The 18,554-nt window shown below is 36.1% G+C and overlaps 2 protein-coding genes across 3 annotated transcripts in view; both read left to right on the plus strand.

Annotated features, from left to right (window-relative positions):
* GAR1 (GAR1 ribonucleoprotein) overlaps positions 1–2,315 on the plus strand; it is a 16,174-nt gene extending 13,859 nt beyond the window's left edge. For both annotated transcript variants that reach the window (XM_011970567.1, XM_011970566.1), the window contains exons 5-7: positions 9–150; positions 1,560–1,628; positions 1,998–2,315. In XM_011970567.1, the coding sequence (XP_011825957.1) occupies positions 9–150; positions 1,560–1,628; positions 1,998–2,011 (225 nt within the window). In that variant the 3' untranslated portion in view covers positions 2,012–2,315. The remainder of the gene's footprint in view (positions 1–8; positions 151–1,559; positions 1,629–1,997) is intronic.
* A 3,190-nt stretch (positions 2,316–5,505) lies between these two features.
* Positions 5,506–18,554, plus strand: part of RRH (retinal pigment epithelium-derived rhodopsin homolog) — a 16,674-nt gene continuing 3,625 nt past the window's right edge. Inside the window, exons 1-5 of the mRNA XM_011970568.1 lie at positions 5,506–5,649; positions 10,667–10,857; positions 12,562–12,661; positions 13,199–13,352; positions 14,616–14,784. Of these exons, the coding sequence (XP_011825958.1) occupies positions 5,544–5,649; positions 10,667–10,857; positions 12,562–12,661; positions 13,199–13,352; positions 14,616–14,784 (720 nt within the window). The 5' untranslated portion in view covers positions 5,506–5,543. The remainder of the gene's footprint in view (positions 5,650–10,666; positions 10,858–12,561; positions 12,662–13,198; positions 13,353–14,615; positions 14,785–18,554) is intronic.

Raw genomic sequence — 18,554 nt, forward strand, 5'->3', positions numbered from 1 at the left:
GTTTCCAGTTTTATATAGACCCATATAAGCTGCTGCCACTCCAGAGGTTTTTACCTCGACCTCCAGGTGAGAAAGGACCTCCAAGAGGTGGTGGCAGGGGAGGCCGAGGAGGAGGAAGAGGAGGAGGTGGCAGAGGTGGTGGCAGAGGCGGTAAGTTACTTGGGGAAAATTTCTGATGAAATTTCAAAGTCATAGCTGATTAATATAATACAATTTAGCTTTGTACATAGCAAACCGTCCCTTATGGTTCTTTTTATTAAAGCTGTTTTCAAATATTGGCAGATTGTCCATAATAATAATGCTTCATTTCAACAACTTGCTTAAAAAGAAAAAAATCTACTAAAGTATACTTTTGAGGGACTTCATTTCTTTGGGTTATTCATGTTTTCTTGGGCATTTTAATAAACCATAGGATTATCTTAATTTTAATTTCTTAGTTAATATCATTGAGTGTAGACTGCATACTGAAAGTTGGTCATACATTCTTTTAATTTCCGTATACTTTTAATACTCATCAAAAGCTTTTGAGATAGATGATATCCTTATTTTATGAATGAGGAAATGGAGACTTACAGAAATTAATTTGCCCCAGTCAAACAATTGGCAGACCCAGAATTAAAATGCATATCTTCTGATGTCGTGTCAAGAACTAATAAATTCATTGCTGTGATCTCACTGTTTAGATGTACGCCTTTCCCCCAAGGTTTTGGCACATTCATCATTATGGGCAGCTAGGTGATCAGCAGGGCTCTGGGGAGTGAGACTGCCATGCCCTGGGAGTAGGAGGACGGGGAGTGATGAGGTAATGGGCAGAGCCAAAGTGGAAAGGAAGAGGAACTGAAAGTTGGGCTTAGACAGCTTTTGTTACTGGAGCCGAAAAAGAGAAGGAATGCTTTATTTTGGCATCTCTCAATTTAATCATCATTTCACTCTATAAAGGTACTTTTTTGTGTCCACGTAGGTAGGAAAATTTTCAGGGGTACCTTCTTGAGAATTTGATAAATAGAGATTCCCCTGTTCTCATTTGATGTTGAGTATCATTTAACATTTCAAAAAATTCACAACTATCTTATTTTTTTAAAAATCTTACTTATGTAGCTCAGTTAACCTTAACTATCATATTTATTATCGTGCCCCCAGAACAAAAGCACCCGTATCTGCCATCCGTTGTTCTTAGGATACAAAGCCTTAGTTCCATCAAACTATCCTTAGTGGAATCAAAAAGTATTTATCATAAGCAAGAGCTAAGGCAATAATCATACATTTAACAAGACTGAATCATACTTTAAAGTAACAAGTTTTCTAATTTATTGAAATTGAATAATCTGGGGATTTAACCTGTTGCCCAGTTGGTAAACTACTAGTTTCTTCATTTTTGTCTTGTAAAATTTTTTCCATGATAAAATATGTGAATCTATATTTATTCATTATAATTATAGTTATTGTATTGATCTTTGTAGACTTATCAGTATAAGAGGTTATATAGTTAATAACTGTTAATGTTTATTATTTATCTACTATTTAAATATTTTGCATTATTATTTAATAAATGTTTTTAGGTGGTTTTAGAGGTGGAAGAGGAGGTGGAGGTGGAGGCTTCAGAGGAGGAAGAGGTGGTGGTTTCAGAGGTAGGTATTATCTTTAAGTTGCTTAATTTTTAGAATTGATATTATCTGGCATTTTGTTTTTGCTTAAGTTTAATTTTTTCTGCCAGCAGGTATATGGAACACTATGGTGTTCTTTGCTTAGCCTAATTTGTGGTTTCATTTTATATCACTTGTTTTTGCGTTTTCAGTTTTTTAACCTAATTCTAATTTGTTTTGCTTTATTATTAATTTGAAAAAAAAGGTATATATGAATCTGACAGTTACATTTGGTAAAGTATGGTTGCTAAACATTATAGGAACTAATGCTGATTTTAAACTTGAGATTTACGTTATAATACTATTAAAAATCCATTTTCTGTGCCCGTAATACTTTAATTTTCTCTTAATCAGGAAGAGGACATTAAGTGAAACAGTTGACAGACATCACCAGTTGACTTCTGTATTAACCTGCATGATCTGTTTCTACTGTGGATTGGAAACTTGGTTCTTGAGCAAGTCTTGAAGATCTTGGTCATTTTATGACAATGGATCAAAAATGTTAGCATCATGCAAAGCAACGGAATAGTGAATCTTGCTCTAAAAGAGCATGAACAAATCTTCCTAATGTTTTGTACAGTGCCTGGCACTCTGTGGGTGCCTAATAAATGGACGGGAGTTTTCATTTGAAGCATATTTGAATTTTTAAAATAAAGTGTTTTATTCCCTTAAGTTATTTAGAGTGTGTTTATTAAATGAAACCCATTTTTTGAAGTAGAAAGGAATAACTAAAAATTAAACACAGTGAATTGCAGATCGAAAAAAGGATTTATTTGTATTACTGATCTTTTAAAAAATAGGCTGCTGTAGCAGTACTTTAAGAGTATTTACAAATTAACACCCCCTTTCAAAACCTTGGCCTTTTATGTATGAGAAGATAGCTCTGTATTTCCCTTTTGTATTTTAATACATAAATCAGTTAAGCTGTTTCTCTAATTGCAATTAATAATTGATTTAAAAATTTTCCATATTAGTAACGTGTTAAAGATGGAGTAGCTCTGTTCAAGTGAAAAACTGTAGCAAGAAATTTTTAAAAAGCAGTTCCTTTTTCTCATCCAACATGAATATTAAAAGTTTTACTGAATGTTATTTTTACTTTTTTAAAGGGACTCTAAAAGTTTAAGGTGTTACTGACTACACGTGAATATTTGATTGCATACTACATGTTCAGATTGCTGGGTAAGGATGTTAAAAATGAAATTAGTTTTGGTCACCATTGCTAGTGAATGTAAAGAAATGACTGTGGTAGCAAGTTAGAATGATGTGATAGCCATTTACCCTGCCATTCATTTTTCACTTCTCAGAAGGAATGATGTTTCTGTATCATTTGTTAAATTATCAACATGCTCATGGAGGAATGCTCTTGAATGCTCATTTCAGGAGCATACAGTGTTGTCTTTGTCAGTATTTGGGGTTTTATCTTTTTTTGATTGATGGAATTGCAGCAGAATGAATTAATATATATGAGGAGCAAATGTGTTGAAAATTACAGTTTTTACAGTAGTAGGCAGTTATGCTTTTACAGTTTAGGACAGGAGATTATTTGATTTAAAACTGTGGTGATGAAATTTTCATGCAGTGTTAGGGCCAGGGTTTTTGCTTTTGGTTTGGAAAAGATGTTAGTGAGCACCAAAGGGTGACGGCATTGTCCCAAGGACAAATAATAATAGTGCAACATTTCTACAGTTTTTTTTTAACATTAAAAATAAATCTAAAATGGCAATAATGGAGATAATGTATAGATCAGTCGACAAACCACTTGGAGATTTTACCTTTTAGCTTATGCATATCTTTTGGTCACTGGCCATCTTTAAGCTTTTATCTCCACATCTTTTCCCTTTTTTTCCTTATAGTTTCTGTTTTTTTGAGATAGAGTTTTGCTCTTATTTCCCAGGCTGGAGTGCAATGATGCAATCTTGGCTCACTGCGACCTCCACCTTCCAGGTTCAAGCGATTCTCCTGCCTCAGTCTCCTGAGTAGCAGGGATTACAGGCATGTGCCACCATACCCGGCTAATTTTGTATTTTTAGTAGAGACGGAGTTTATCCATGTTGGTCAGGCTGGTCTTGAACTCCTGACCTCAGGTGATCTGCCTGCCTTGGCCTCCCAAAGTGCTGGGATTACAGGTGTGAGCCACCACACCTGGCCTAGTTTCTGGGTTTTTTGAGGCATTCATTTTGAATCAAATTCACATGTATTTCTAAGCCTTATCCCAATATAGCTTTTCTGTATCACCCATGAAGGAAGCATAAAAAAGAACTTCGAGTGCACATACCTCATATCGAAATTTTCATCTGCAGCAGAAAGGTGACTATCTGAAACTACATATTTCTCAGTTTTTAGAATAATTATTTCTGGAAACGTTGTCATGGATGCTACAACTAGGTATAACTTATTATAGAAAAGAAAGGTAGTATGACCCAAAGCAAATTCAGAAATTCTTAAGTTTTATTTTGCATACCGAATGAAAGAAAAGACAGATTTTTTAAAGGGAGTGATTTCCTCTTGGGTATTATGTTTATTGCTTTAGGGTCATTTGAAGACACGATGCTGATGAGATTCGCTTTTCTAGTATAAGTATAACAACATTACATTTATAAAAATGTGAGTACTGGTAGCTATAAGATTTGGGACAGATAAATCAACCTGTTCATCTTGAGTTTATACACATGCAAGATAACTGAGGCAAAAGGATTGTCTTAGGCTTCTCCTGTGCCATTCTAGGATTTATGAAATTAAACTAAGTGGGTAAATATAGCCCTCTAGTGGTTCTGTTTTATGCTTACACTATTAACTTTGGTGCATCTAAGCATTTCTCTAATGTTTACTGATTTTAAGAAACTGAGGAGAATCAGATTTTAATAATGTTAATAACATAAAGAATATGGGGAAAAGGTAATAGGGATACCTTATCATTCTAACAAAATATGTTCAGGTTAGTTTTCAGGTTGTAATGCAATAATCCAGAATATTTTTATTCCGTACTTTACAATATCAGTGATTGAATTCAGATGCTTTGGCAAAGTATACAATGATTACTACCAGATAATATTAATTACTCATGTGCATATCAAACTATAGGGGAAATTAACAGGTGGATGGTGGAGTTGATCATATTATATCCATGCTATGAAATAGCTACTAATAAATTAGACTATTAGATTCTGAGTTTATTGACTTGGAATTTATAATACAGCCTTAGGGGAAAACAAGTTGCATTATACATATACACATATATACTTATTTTTTTCCCCTCATTTTATTCATACAAGTGGAGGAAACCTCAAACACTTGTATGAATATATGTATAAGCAGAGAAAAACGTAAGAAAGGATATACACCAAACAATACTGGTAACCTTTAGGAGAGTGAGATTTGGAAGTTGGAAGGAGACTACTTCTTTATTACTAATATTTAAATTGTTAAGAAAAAAAAAACAAAACAAAAGGAGCCGAAATGGAAAAACTGGAAGGGTCAACAGAAAACAGGGACCTTAATCCGAATAGTTTTAGAGGACTAAGGCTGGCTCTTAATTTCCAGCAGAAATCAGTTAAGTCTGATCCTATACTGATTTCCTGAGTTTGTTTATTGTTTAAATGGGATGTGTGTGCTTGATAATCTCCTTAGAAAGAAGACTGATGCCCAAATAGGTTAAAATGTGTGGTGCTTGGTATTTCTTTTTGTTTTGCTAATAAGCTTTTCCCTTATTCTGGGAATTAAAATCCCTTCCTCTTTAGTCCAATTAAATCTGTTAAGGGAGGGCCTCTATGAAAAGGCCCTTCTTTGAGATCTCTAAGTGGAAATGATTGGTCCTGAAAAATCTTTCCTCAGTAGCTCGTAAAACTGTTCATAATTATCGAAGGCTTATTATGAAGGGTGTCTCGGTATCTTCCCTCCAAAATGCTAAGAAATAATTTAGGCAACAGTTCAGACTCTAAAAATGAAGATGGCTCGGTCTTTTCACAGACTGAACACAATATTGTTGCAACTTACTTGATTATGGCAGGTATGGATGTTTAATTAACAGTTATCTTTCTTTAGAACAGGCGAAGAAAGGCAGAAGTTTTCAGCATAAGGCATGCATTGTTTCAGGTTCCATATTATTGGCCAACCTCGACAAGTCATTTATCCTGACTTGGCTTGCTCGTTGGTAAATGAGGATGATGATATTCTATTTCTGGGCTGTAAAGATCAAATAAGAGAATGTGGGTGAAAGAATAAGTGAAAACATTGTTAGTGATGGCTATTGTCACAGGTTATTTTGAATTTTGATAAATAACATAAGAGCAGTGAAGTGGGGCTGAGAAAAGTTTTCTATGTAATAAATAGTTCTTTTATAAAAACCTATGTATTTGGTTACTGCATTGTCAAAGTTTTTATTGGAGAAGAGTATGCACCATGGCAAAAATGTATTTTTAGCATCATTTACTATTCTTATATATAACCCTCATATTTTTGTTATTGGTGGTAGAATTTAGCTAAGGACTTAAAGGTTCTGGAAAGAAAAAGTCCTAAGAAGACAGAGCAGAGTATATTGTCATTGAGGACAGAGTCTGAAAATTCAGCTTGTTCCAGAATGCTTATTGGAAAACTCTTGCGTTTTGGATTTCATCTTTTAGTATATTTGCAACTGTGAGCAAGTTTCTTCTCCTTTTTGTTCTTCCATTTTCTCATCTGTAAAACAAGCATAAGAATCAGTTACCTGTCATGATTGTTATAAGGAGTAAAATTAAGTGACACATAAATGCCATATAGTAGGTGTTGGACAAATATTTGTTTCTTTTTCCCTTTCCTCCTCACATATTCACTGATGTAAAGGATTGTTTGCAGAAAAAAAGGGATGGGGGAATGACAGTAGAAACTTTATCTTTTAATGTGTCATTGAATTGTGTAACTTTTGTATTGAGTAATCACTTAATTTTCAACTTTAATGAGTTTTAGAATTAACTCTGTTATACTGAGTTCATTATTTTTTGCATTGACTTTTATAAAAATTTTCAAACATATTCAAAAGTAGAGTGAAAAGTATAACACATCATCCTATACCCAGTTTATAATTGTTTAGTTTCTTCCTTATAATTCAGCGTATTACTTCTAGTGCTAGAAATTGAGCTCCTCAGTTAAGTTTTGTGATTTTAGTGACGTGTTATCTTGTTCATTTGAATACCTCTGTATGATAAGTACTAGACAAGTTCTAATTTTTTTGTAATTGCAAAAAAGACTGAGAAAATCTCATAACAATTACATGGAAATACCTTGTATACAAGTATTTGGTTTAGTTATTTGTAGATGAGCAAAACAAAAACAAAAACAAAAAAAAACCAACTCAAACTATCCTTTTTTGACCTGGTTACAAAATTAGCATGCAGAAAATATTCTACTTAGTTCTTATCTCTGTAACAGTAGTAATAATAGTAATCTTACTACTGCTACTAAGTTATTTGAATACTTGCTATATACCAAGCACTGTTGTAAAACCTTACACATACAGAATAATTCATCCTTACACTAATTCAGTAAGTTACTCTTCAGTTTTATTTCTCTAGTTTATATAGATGAAGAGCTTAAGAAACTTGTCCAACACACACATCTACTAAGTAGCTACAGCAGGATTTGAACCCAGGCATTTTTGTTCTACAGCCCTCACATATAAATCCGAGTCAGCTTTATCAAGGTATATACAATGAGTGTGTGTTATTTGCTTGTGTTTCTGGTGGATCCACTGAAGAAAGCATATCTGACCTCTTTATGCTTTTGTTCTGCCCCTGCATCAAGCATCTATTTTTCTTTAAATCCCCTAACTTTCCTCCTTTAACAAAACTCACGTAAACTCGCAAATAAAAACCAAAACTATGAGGAAAGGGTGTAGTGAAAGCATTTATTTCATTTGTTACTTTTACCAAGAGCCTATTTAGATTTTTTTGTTTTTTATTTAATGGTTAATTTGATATTTCATTTAGATTTTGGCTCCTATAAACTGTTACAACTTCCAGTGCAGCAGACGTTTTGTTAATTTATTGTGTCATTGAACACTCTCCCTTTCCCCAATTAAGGCTGGGAGGTAAGAGCACATGGTGAATTTGAGGATCTGAAATAAATCATTATGGATGAACTGTAAAATGAAGGGTAAGAGATAGATTGAAAAAGATGGCTGAGTACCAGACAGTGACAAGCCATGTAAGTATTAAAGGTGACAGGGAGTCACTGAAGCGTTTGAAACGAGAGTGACATGATCTGATTTGCATTTTAGAAATGTGCTATATTGGTAGCTAAGAGACCACATAGGAGGCCATTGCAGTGATTCTGAGGAGGGAGTAATGGCAGTGAGGACAGAAGGAAGTAGATACATTCAAGAGCTAGAAGGTAGAATTGATGAATGGATGATGGGATTGTGGGAAAAGGAGAGAAGTATCGAAGATGACGCCTAGGTTTCTTTTTTGAGCTACTGAATAGATGGTGATGCTCTTCATCAAGATAGGAACACACTTGGGGAAGAATAGGTTTGAGACAGGAGAAAAAATCTCTGAGTTCAATTTGAGAGGTGTTCAATAAAAAGCTGGACATATGGGTTTGAGTGTCCGGAGGCTGAAAAGTATCAGGGTATAGCCTTGGGTATGAAGAAATCACTCAGAGTATGTGTTAAATGTGAAAAGAAAGGGGTCTAGGACAGAAGGTTGGACAATGCACATATTTAATAAGACACAGATGGAGAAACAAAGGCCAGGAAGTAGATCAAGAAGAGTCTGTTGAAGAGATTGGATAGAAGTCACAGAAGACAAGAGGGAAAATGTTTCAAGAGTGAAGGAGAAGTCAACATCAAGTGCTACTTAGCATTTAGACTGACTGTGAGATGGGACTTAACTAAAATCTAATGACTAGGTGATCTATTATATACCCATTAGAAGACCTACAGCTGTGGAAACAAGGCAGCGTGCTTGGCACAGCTGCAGAGAGAATGGGCTAAACTGCTTACTTCATACCCCCCATTATTTGTAAGACTCCCAGAATTATAGTTCCTTTGTTCTGGTTGCGTACTTGGTAGGCAGCAGTTTACTGCACTGTTTTTATCTAACTTTAAAAACAAATCATTGAATTTGTAGCTAGCCCACAAAGTCTTCATTTCATTAAATTCTTTGGAGTATATCTTGTATACATGCTACAATCCTAGATGCTAAAAATAGGGCCAAAGATTCATCAAATTTTCTGTCATTGTGTTCTAATTATCTTGAAGGAATGATAGAAATTAAGCAATATAGGTTTTAGTTGTAGCCCACTTATTAAATAAATAAAGCGTATGTCACATATTCAAAAACCACAGAAATCATGAGGAGCCTGAAATCTACACAAAAAGACTAGGAAAAGTAACAGTTAAATTATATAGTGTTACATAAGACTAAGTTAATCATAAGCAAGTAGTTTGGAAATTGAGGGAGGAGAGGATAGTGTGGGTAAGAGAAGGCTTAGGGGCTTGAACTGGTTTGAAGGATGGATGGCATTTGGATAGCCAGAGGGAAGGAGCAGGGTGCTCCAAGTGGGAGAAATATGAGTCAAGCATGGTGTATCTGGGGAAAAACTGGAATGGAGAGTTCACTTGACAAGTGTAGAAATGTGCTTCTGGAGAGTGACAACAGATTGAGGCAAAGAGCCTGGAATATCAGGTTGAGACATTTGGATTTTTATCCCACAGCCAGTGGGGAATATTACAAGTTTCTGGGGGGAGAAGAACCATGGTTAAGTCTATGTTATAGCAAGCTGATTCTGCCAGAAGCAAGAAGGGGAAAAGAACAGGAATCTGGAAGGTTAGTGTAACAGGCTAAGGCAGAAGTTCTGACTGAAGTGCCAATATATGATAAAAGTTTTTACTGAGCTGATATTGTTGTATGTTGGTGCTTGGAAACTGTCCCTCTCTGACAATAATTGGGGATCGATCACCAAGTAATTCTTTTCTCGATGGGGAACTCAACTCTATTCCTGCTTGTTGCACAACCCTCCTTTAGTCTCTAACAGTCCAGTAATGATTCTAGCTTCTTGACTGAAATCTACTCACACCCCACCCCCTCACACCCCTTTAGGATCTAGTACAGCCCATATCTGGCTTATGCCCTTTACAGCATGTAGGGGATGTTAAACATGCACATCCAGTACACTCAACAGTATTTCTCAGTGTAAAATAATACAGTGGCATTCTGGTTAATAAGTTTAGTTACCCGTCTACCTCAATGCAACCAGTCTGGGGCACTGACAACACTGAGGTTCTGGACCTGCAAGCAAAGAGTCAGAAACTTAATTAAGGTGGTATCAGCTGTGAGGCTTCTCTATGGACCAAAAATCTGGCTCAACTTCCTCTCTGGATAGACAAGTCTTGTAGTATGCATTCTTCTATTGGGGTAGGGGTGTGCTTGTGCGTGTGTGTGTGTCTCTGTGTGTGTGTTGGAATGAAGAATTTGGATATGTTGAGTTTCAAGAAATACTGGAATAGTCATATAATCTTACATATGGTAGATGCTTAGTAAATGACAATGAGTTGAATGAAAAATAATGTGGAACTGGAGCTTGTGTCATGGCTGAAAATAGTGACAAAAGTGCTGTGAGGATAAAATGATAATTGAAGCTTGAGAAAGGCAACTATGGAAAAAGAAGAGTCCCAGGCCCCAGGAAGGAAGAGGAGGAAGTTAAGCTGCCAAAAAGAGGTCCATCATATATTTGTTCCAAAAATCAGCAGGAATGGTATGAAAGCCAGTGAAGGAGTTTCAAGGACAGTTCACTCAGTAGTGATGACATTAAAACCAGCCTTCAGTGCTGCCTTGTGCAATTGGCAGATTCTTTGTGTTTTAATTTTCTCATTTCTATTTCACAGAAGGGATGTGAAGATGTTGCAGTTTTAAGAACAGCAGGAGCTCTTCAAATAAATGAACAAAAATAGATCTGTTATGTTTTTAAAGGGGCTTAAATATTTAATTTTGAGTCTACTTTGAAACATTCAAATTAAACAAAATGCATCATATTTTTGTATGTGTTCTCAGGTATGATAAGTATTCTCAGCAACATAATAGTTCTGGGCATCTTCATTAAGTACAAGGAACTTCGGACACCCACAAATGCAATTATTATTAACCTGGCTGTTACTGATATAGGGGTCAGTAGCATTGGCTATCCCATGTCTGCTGCCTCAGATCTGTATGGAAGTTGGAAATTTGGATATGCAGGCTGTCAGGTATTGGAGATCATTGGAATGAAAGCAAAACAAACAGATCAAAGAAATGTAAATTTAAATGTCTAAAAAGAATCCCAAGAGTTTAAATCGAAAAAGATATTGTAGGATAATAGACACAGCACTTTTACAGAAAAGAACTTCAGAAGTGACTAGCAATATATTGTTTAATAAGAGAAATAAAACCACCAACCATTGTTATATTTTCAAAATTCTCCCAACCCAAAGGAAGAAACAAACAAAACAACTAGCATTCAACTAAAGAAGAGTGCTGATTTGCATATTTAAATGAAAATGTGCATATTGCAAATTGAAAAAGAAATACCCTGCTTTCATCTGAAACAATATTTAGTGATTTAATCATATTATAGAAGACAGTTAAGTCACCATGTTGTTGAATTTTTTTCCTATAGAAAGTCCTCCATGAGAATTGTTACTAAATGTATTTGTTATTTTTTACTAAAAAGGAAATGAGTTAATATTAATTTGCTTTAAGATAGTAGGCAAATATTACTTTTGGCCTAATTCTTTTAGCGGTTTACTATTATAAGCTAAAAACTATAGAGAATTAAATGAAAGTAGTAGTGAATACTGAATATCCACGTAAGTACCAACCAGTTTTGTTAAGTCTTACCGTTCCTCAATCTGTGCTTCAGATTGTTTTCCTTTTTAAAGACATAAAACTATACAGATAATGATGAAGGCCATGGCATACCATCCTCAATCTTATTCCTCTCATGAATGTTTTCCTATCTTATATATTTGCCCATAAACCAGATACTGTCTGAATACTGTAGGTTTTGTGTAAATGATATAACATTGTTTGCATTATGTGATTTCCTTTCATTGTTCTATATTATGTTTTTGAGGTTTATCCATGTTGATGGATATGGCTGTAAGTCATTCATTTTGACTGCTATACAATATTCCATTTTATGAACATAGATAGCCCAATGTACTTTTTCATTTTACTCTTATTGGACACTTGTTCCCATTTTTTTTTCTATCACAGAGAAGGCTTCAATAAATGTTCTTATATACGTCTCCTTCTGCAATATGTGAGTTTCTTTAGACACATTACCTAGGAGTGGGATGGTTTAAGTTGTAGAGAATGTTCATCTTCAACTTTATCAGAAGTAGCCAAATTGCTGTCCAAAATAGTTATTCAAATTATGAGAACATCTATTACTCCACATTCTCTTTAATACTTGGGATTGTCAGACTTTTAAATTTTCATTTTCAAGAGTGTAAAATGCCATCTTATAATCAGCATTTCTTTGAATATTTATTGTGGTTGCATGTCTTATGTTATAAACATTCAAATGCCAGTGGGCTTTTGTGCATACCCCATTCATTCTGGCCATTTTTCTATTGAGTTTGTCTTTTTCTCCTGTTGAATTGCCCATCTTCTGAATACTACTCTTTTGCTGGTTTGTGGTTGTTCTGCACTCTGTTCATAGAGTGTTGTAACGAAATTTCACTGTAAGTCTTAAAATTTTGAAAAAAGTTCATTTTAGTTAATGAAATTACAAAATACTTTCCATAAATTTTTATTAAACTAGTTATAATTTGACAATGAAGATGTCTTTTAAAGTAGTAAAAAAACATTTAGTATATTTGAGATATATTCTAACAATGGTACAAAAATCTAAATGTTTCTTGGGAGGGTGTTTAGAATGGTAGAGTATTTTCAATTTTGGTTTTCAGGTTTATGCTGGATTGAATATTTTTTTTGGAATGGCAAGCATTGGATTACTCACTGTTGTGGCCGTGGACCGATACCTGACCATCTGCCTTCCTGACATAGGTACAACACTTTTCTCAGCTTTCTTAATGAATCCATTTCTTGACTAATGGCCACTCAATATATACGCTAAAATATAAACCTAATGGTTTGTAGTTAGGGTCAGTTTTATTTCTCTGGCAATAATTGTTCAAATGTTTCAATGGCTTCCTATCGTACTTAGAATAAAATCCAAATTTCATAAGGTCATTCACACTTTGAGGTATGGACCAAGCCCAAAGTGAGGTCTTCGTATCCACTGTTTTGCTAGGTCTGGAAAGCTACTCTTCCTGCTTATCCTCTGACTGATTCTTTTCTCATTTAGGTTTCAGCTTAAATGTCATTTTTTTCCCAGAATGTGAACTTATGTAGATAGGCTTGGTAAAAAGGGAGAACATATTTGTTACTTTTATTTGGCGTTGCATGCATGTTTTGGCTCCTGAGGCCCGCCAAAGTGCTCTGTAAAGAATCTACTTGATAACACTTGTGAATCAAGCAAGTTTAAAAAAGTGAGTCCCATTAATGACAAACGCTGCTAATATTTCCTATGCTTGATAATAGGGAGAAGAATGACCACCAACACTTACATTGGCATGATTCTGGGAGCCTGGGTCAATGGCCTGTTTTGGGCTTTGATGCCTATCATAGGGTGGGCTAGTTATGCCCCAGATCCTACTGGTGCTACTTGTACCATAAACTGGAGGAAAAATGATAGGTAAGAGAGAAGTTTACACTTTATAATCAAATGCTTCTAGTGTAGACATTTTCTCACCCCTTCAAATTTAAGCTCAGATCATGTGTTCCTCATACAGAAGGTGGCAAAGTGCTTCCTCGGTAGTGATAATGTGATTCTAGCAAAAGTCGGAATTGAGAAAAGTGACTTATGCTTGTTTGCAAGTAAAGGTCATCCACCTCACTGTGTCTCCTTTACCCCATTCCTTCCTCCCTCCCCTGTGTTCTCTCTTAAAGCAGCAACGCAGGGTACCAATCACCCTTCCAATATTTGCACATCTCAAAGGTAGGATCATGAGCAGGAAAAGGGTTAGTGAAGCTAGATAGAGTGTGCGGCTCTGGCAAAAGCACAAGCTGCCTCCCTGCTGTCTTTTCAAGATGGTCTGGTGTCCAAGCACATTCTGAGAACTGCATATCAAAAGTACAGTCACTGCAAAGATTTACCTGCTAGTTAGTGAGGCTTCTATATATTTTCCAGGAACAAGAGGATATTTTAGTTCATTAAAGGAAATGAAAGATGACTTAAAAATGAACAGAAAATTTCTAAATCTCAAACCAGATCTAAATCTAAAATTTTTTCTGCAGATTCAAAAAGTAAAGGCTGGGCACAGTGGTTCATGCCTGTAATCCCAGCACTTTGTGAGGTTGGGGCAGGAAGATCACTTCTGCCCAGGAGTTTGAGTCCAGACTGGGCAACATATTGAGACTCTGTCTCTACAAAAAAAAAAAAAAAAGTTGGGGGCGGAAATTTAGCTGGCTGTGGTGGTACATGCCTGTGGTCTCAGGTACTTGGTAGGCTAAAATGGAGATTGGCTTGAGCTGGGGAGTTCAAGGCTACAGTGAGACATGATTGCACCACTGCACTCCAGCCTGGGTGACCGAGCAAGATTCTGTCTTGAAAGCAATTAAAAGTAAATACTTTAGACTTTATAGGCCAGATGTCTCTATCACAGCTCTTCAACTCTGTCATCATCCTGTAAAAGCAGCCATAGCCAGCATGTAAATGAGGGCACATGGCTGTGTTCAAATAAAACTTTATTTACAAAGATGAGTAATAGGCTGGAATAGGCCTACAGTCCATAGTTTGCCAATTTCTGGCCTAAATGAACTAAAAGTCAAATACACTTCTTAAACTATTTAACAATACAGTGACTACCAATATTATTTTTAATAATTATCTCCTCTTTCCCCTTTCCCCGCTTAGGACATTAAATGAGCAATCATGATTGCCTTTTCTTATTTTCAGATCTTTTGTGTCTTACACCATGACGGTTATTGCGATAAATTTTATTGTGCCCTTGACAGTGATGTTTTACTGCTATTACCATGTCACACTATCCATTAAACATCACGCTACCAGTGACTGCACTGAGTCCCTCAACAGAGAATGGTCAGATCAGATAGATGTAACAAAGGTAAGAGGCCAAAATCCTTGAAAAATTGTTGTCATGGAGCTTTTACCCACTTATAGTTGAAAGAGTCCCTGGGACCACCGCAGTCTTCTCTCCCTCATCTCCATCTCTCACTTCCCAGATCTTTCTTCTGTGTTTGCCTCCTTATTTTTTATTTTTTTGAAACGGAGTTTCATTCTTATTGTCTAGGCTAGAGTTCAATGGCATGATCTCAACTCACTGCAACCTCTGCCTCCCGGGTTCGAGTGATTCTCCTGCCTCAGCCTCCCAAGTAGCTGGGATTAGAGACGCCCACCGCCATGCCCAGCTAAATTTTTTGTATTTTTAGTAGAGATGGTGTTTTACCATGTTGGCCAGGCTGGTCTTGAACTCCTGACCTCAGGTGATCCGCCCACCTCAACCTTGCAAAGTGCTGGGATTACAGGGGTGAGCCACTGCGCCTGGCCACTTGCCTTCTTATTTCTGAATCATATGCTGTTTGCTCTTTTGGATATATTTTTGGCCATCATTTCTTGATTTCCTACTGTGGATGATGAGGATTTATTCTCTTACACCACCCACCTGCCCAACTCCTCCTCCATACCTTTCTCCCTCCTTATCTGTCAGTATAATGTTAACAATATTTGGTTAGATAAAGAGGCTCTTTCTCTGCTGTCAGTATGTTTAAACACACCACAGATGTGATGAACCTTATCCTCTTCTTGGAGCCATCCTCCTGGTTCCCTGGGGCCTCCTGCTCTGCTTTGAACTGATTGCTCCTGAGGACCGCTGCTCAGAAAGCCAACATCTTCAGGTCTCCCTTCATCATCAGCTCAGGATGCTTTCACCTCCTTCCAGGGTCAAATCCCCTGTTTTCTGGAATGCTTGTCTTCCTTTTTTTTCCCTTCTTGTTCTTAGTTTATTTCCTCTGATTTGGTGGAGCACATTCTTCAATTAATTCCTGAAGTTATGGGAGAGGTAATATTTTTAAGACTTTGCATGACTGAAATTGTCTTAATTTTACTATCATATTGACTGACAGTTTGCCTGGTCTAGAATTCTAGGTGCAAAAGTAATATTCAAAGAGTTTTGAAGGTATCACTCTGCGTCTCCTAGCTTCCAGTATTGCTGCTACAAAGGCTGATGGCATTCTGGTGGTTGATGCTCTGTGGTGATCTGTGGGTTTTCTCTGGAAGCTTATAGGATCTTCTCTATGTCTCTAGTTCTCTGAAAATGTATACTGATGCACCTTGGTATGAGTATTTATCCAGCACTGGGTACTTGGTGAGTTCTTTCAGTGTGGAGACTCCCATCTTGCTCTTCTAGGAGATTTCTCTTATGATTTCTCTGATGATTCCAGTCCCTCTGGTTTTTTCTCTTCTCTTTCCCTGGAATTCCTTTTATTTAGATATTTAATTTGCTAGATTTATCTTCTAATTTTCTTAAATTTTCTCTCCTATATTGTCTATTTTTGTTTGTCTCTTTTGTGGTGGTGGTTTGTTTCTTTTAGTTTCTACTTTCTGGGAGATTTGCTCAACCATATCTAGGTCTAGGATAAGGGTGAGGATAGTGAAGGCCAACCCTTGGGTGCAAAATGCAAGCAAGCCCCAAAAAACTCATTAATAAAAAAAAGTGGCTTAATATAGTACTTAAAAAAATTAACGTAAAAATTATGTTGAACAAAATAGAAATTTTAAATAAAAACAGGATCTGACCCTGCACCTATATAATTCACCTGATTCACCTCCCCTTGATCCTAACCTGATAATATCATACAACCTTTCTATTACATTTTTAACATTCTACTCTCACTTTTACAGATAGGGTAAAAACCATTAAAAATAATTCCAACTTTTATTTTAAGTTCAGGGGTATATGTGCAGGATGTGTAGGTTTGTTACATAGGTAAATGTGTGCCATGGTGGTTTGCTGCCCAGATCATCCAGGTATTAAGCCCATCCATCCATTAGCTGTTCTTCCTGATCCTCTCCCTCCTTCCTCCCTCTACCCTCTGACAGGCCCCAGTGTGCGTTGCTTCCGCCGTGTGTCCATGTGTTCTCATCATTTAGCTCCCACTTATAAGTGACAATATATGGTATTTGGTTTTCTGTTCCTGCATTAGTTTGATAATGGCCTCCAGCTCCATCGATGTCCCTGCAAAGGACATGATCTCATTCCTTTTTATGGCTGCATTGTACCACATTTTCTTTATCCAGTCTACCATTGATGAGAATTTAGGTTAATTTCATGTCATGTCCATGATTGCTATTTTGAATAGTGCTGCAATAAACATACATCTGCATGTGTCTTTATAATAGAATGATTTATATTCCTTTGGGTATATACTCAGTAAAAGAATTGCTGGGACAAATGGTATTTCTGTCTCCAGGTCTTTGAGGAATTGCCACACACAATCTTCCACAATGATTGAACTAAGTTATACTCCCACCAAGAGTGTAAAAGTGTTTTTTGTCACAATCTCACCAGCATCTGTTATTTTTTGACTTTTTATTAACAGTCATTCTGACTGGTATGAGATGGTATCTCATTGTGGTTTTGATTTGCATTTCTCTAATGATCAGTGATGAGCTTTTTTTTTTTTTTTCATGTTTGTTGGCTGCATGTATGTCTTCTGTTAAGAAATGCCTGTTCATGTCCCTTGCCCACTTTGTAATGGGGTTGCTTGTTTTTTTCTTATAAATTTGCTTAAGTTCCTTGTAGATGCTGGATATTAGACCTTTGTCAGATGCACAGATTGCAAAAATTTTCTCCCATTCTGTAGGCTGTCTGTTTACTCTGTTTATAGTTTCTTTTGCTGTGCAGAAGCTCTTTAGTTTAATTAGATCCTATTTGTCAATTTTTGCTTCTGTTGCAATTGCTTTTGGCATCTTCATCATGAAATCTTTGCCTGTGCTTATGTCCTGAATGGTATTGCCTGGGTTCTCTTCTAGAGTTAAAAACCATTTTTGTTGATAAAACAGCTATTTTATACTCTATTCTCTCCTTGTTTTATGGATGTATATCTTCTGTTATTTCTGTGACATTATGTATATATTTATATTTCCTTCTGTTTACCACATATTTTTGTTTCCCCTGAGTTCTTGCACTGTTTTTTTTTTTTTTTTTTTTCTTTGCCTGTCAATGTAAAAGTTTTCTTAAGGTCTGGTGGTCAATGATTGTTCCTTCATACTTAAGAGTGATGCATTAAAAATGTTCACTGTAAGCATGGATATGCTTATTAGTGAGATGTTTCTTTTGGGGGAATTTCTAACTGTCTCTGTAGTTATTATTATGACCATCGTCATCATTATTATTATTCTCTCACTGTGATTATCTGTTAGTCAAAAAAAATTTTTTTTTCTAACTTCCAAACTCAACCTGGAAACAAATACAATCCTATCTTGAGCTCAGTGAATTCTAGCACAGGCAATTTCTGCTGGATGTGTATTATACATGATGCAGATAATTTTGTAAAGGAGCTCTTTTGTATCTTGTTTAAAAGGAAAAATTGTCTTTTTCATGTTGCTCCCTCCTGATAGCCTGTTAAAATGATGGAATGGAGATTTGGGGGGAATTTCTAACTGTCCAGGTAACTGTATCTCTAGGTATTTTATTCTGGGCAGAATTCCTTTCATGTTCCTAGGTGGGAGGTACAAGTCTATCTCCAAGTTTCTTCACAAGGAGGGGGCAGCACACATATACCTCTTTTTAACACAGTACTGAAGTGCTTAGCTGAACCTGGTGTCCCTGTGTCCTGAGTTTCCCAAATTAGCCTTCTTCTTCTTCTTCTTCTT

The sequence above is a fragment of the Mandrillus leucophaeus genome, unplaced genomic scaffold (assembly GCF_000951045.1).
Source record: "Mandrillus leucophaeus isolate KB7577 unplaced genomic scaffold, Mleu.le_1.0 Scaffold956, whole genome shotgun sequence".
NCBI classification, from domain to species: Eukaryota; Metazoa; Chordata; class Mammalia; order Primates; family Cercopithecidae; genus Mandrillus; species Mandrillus leucophaeus.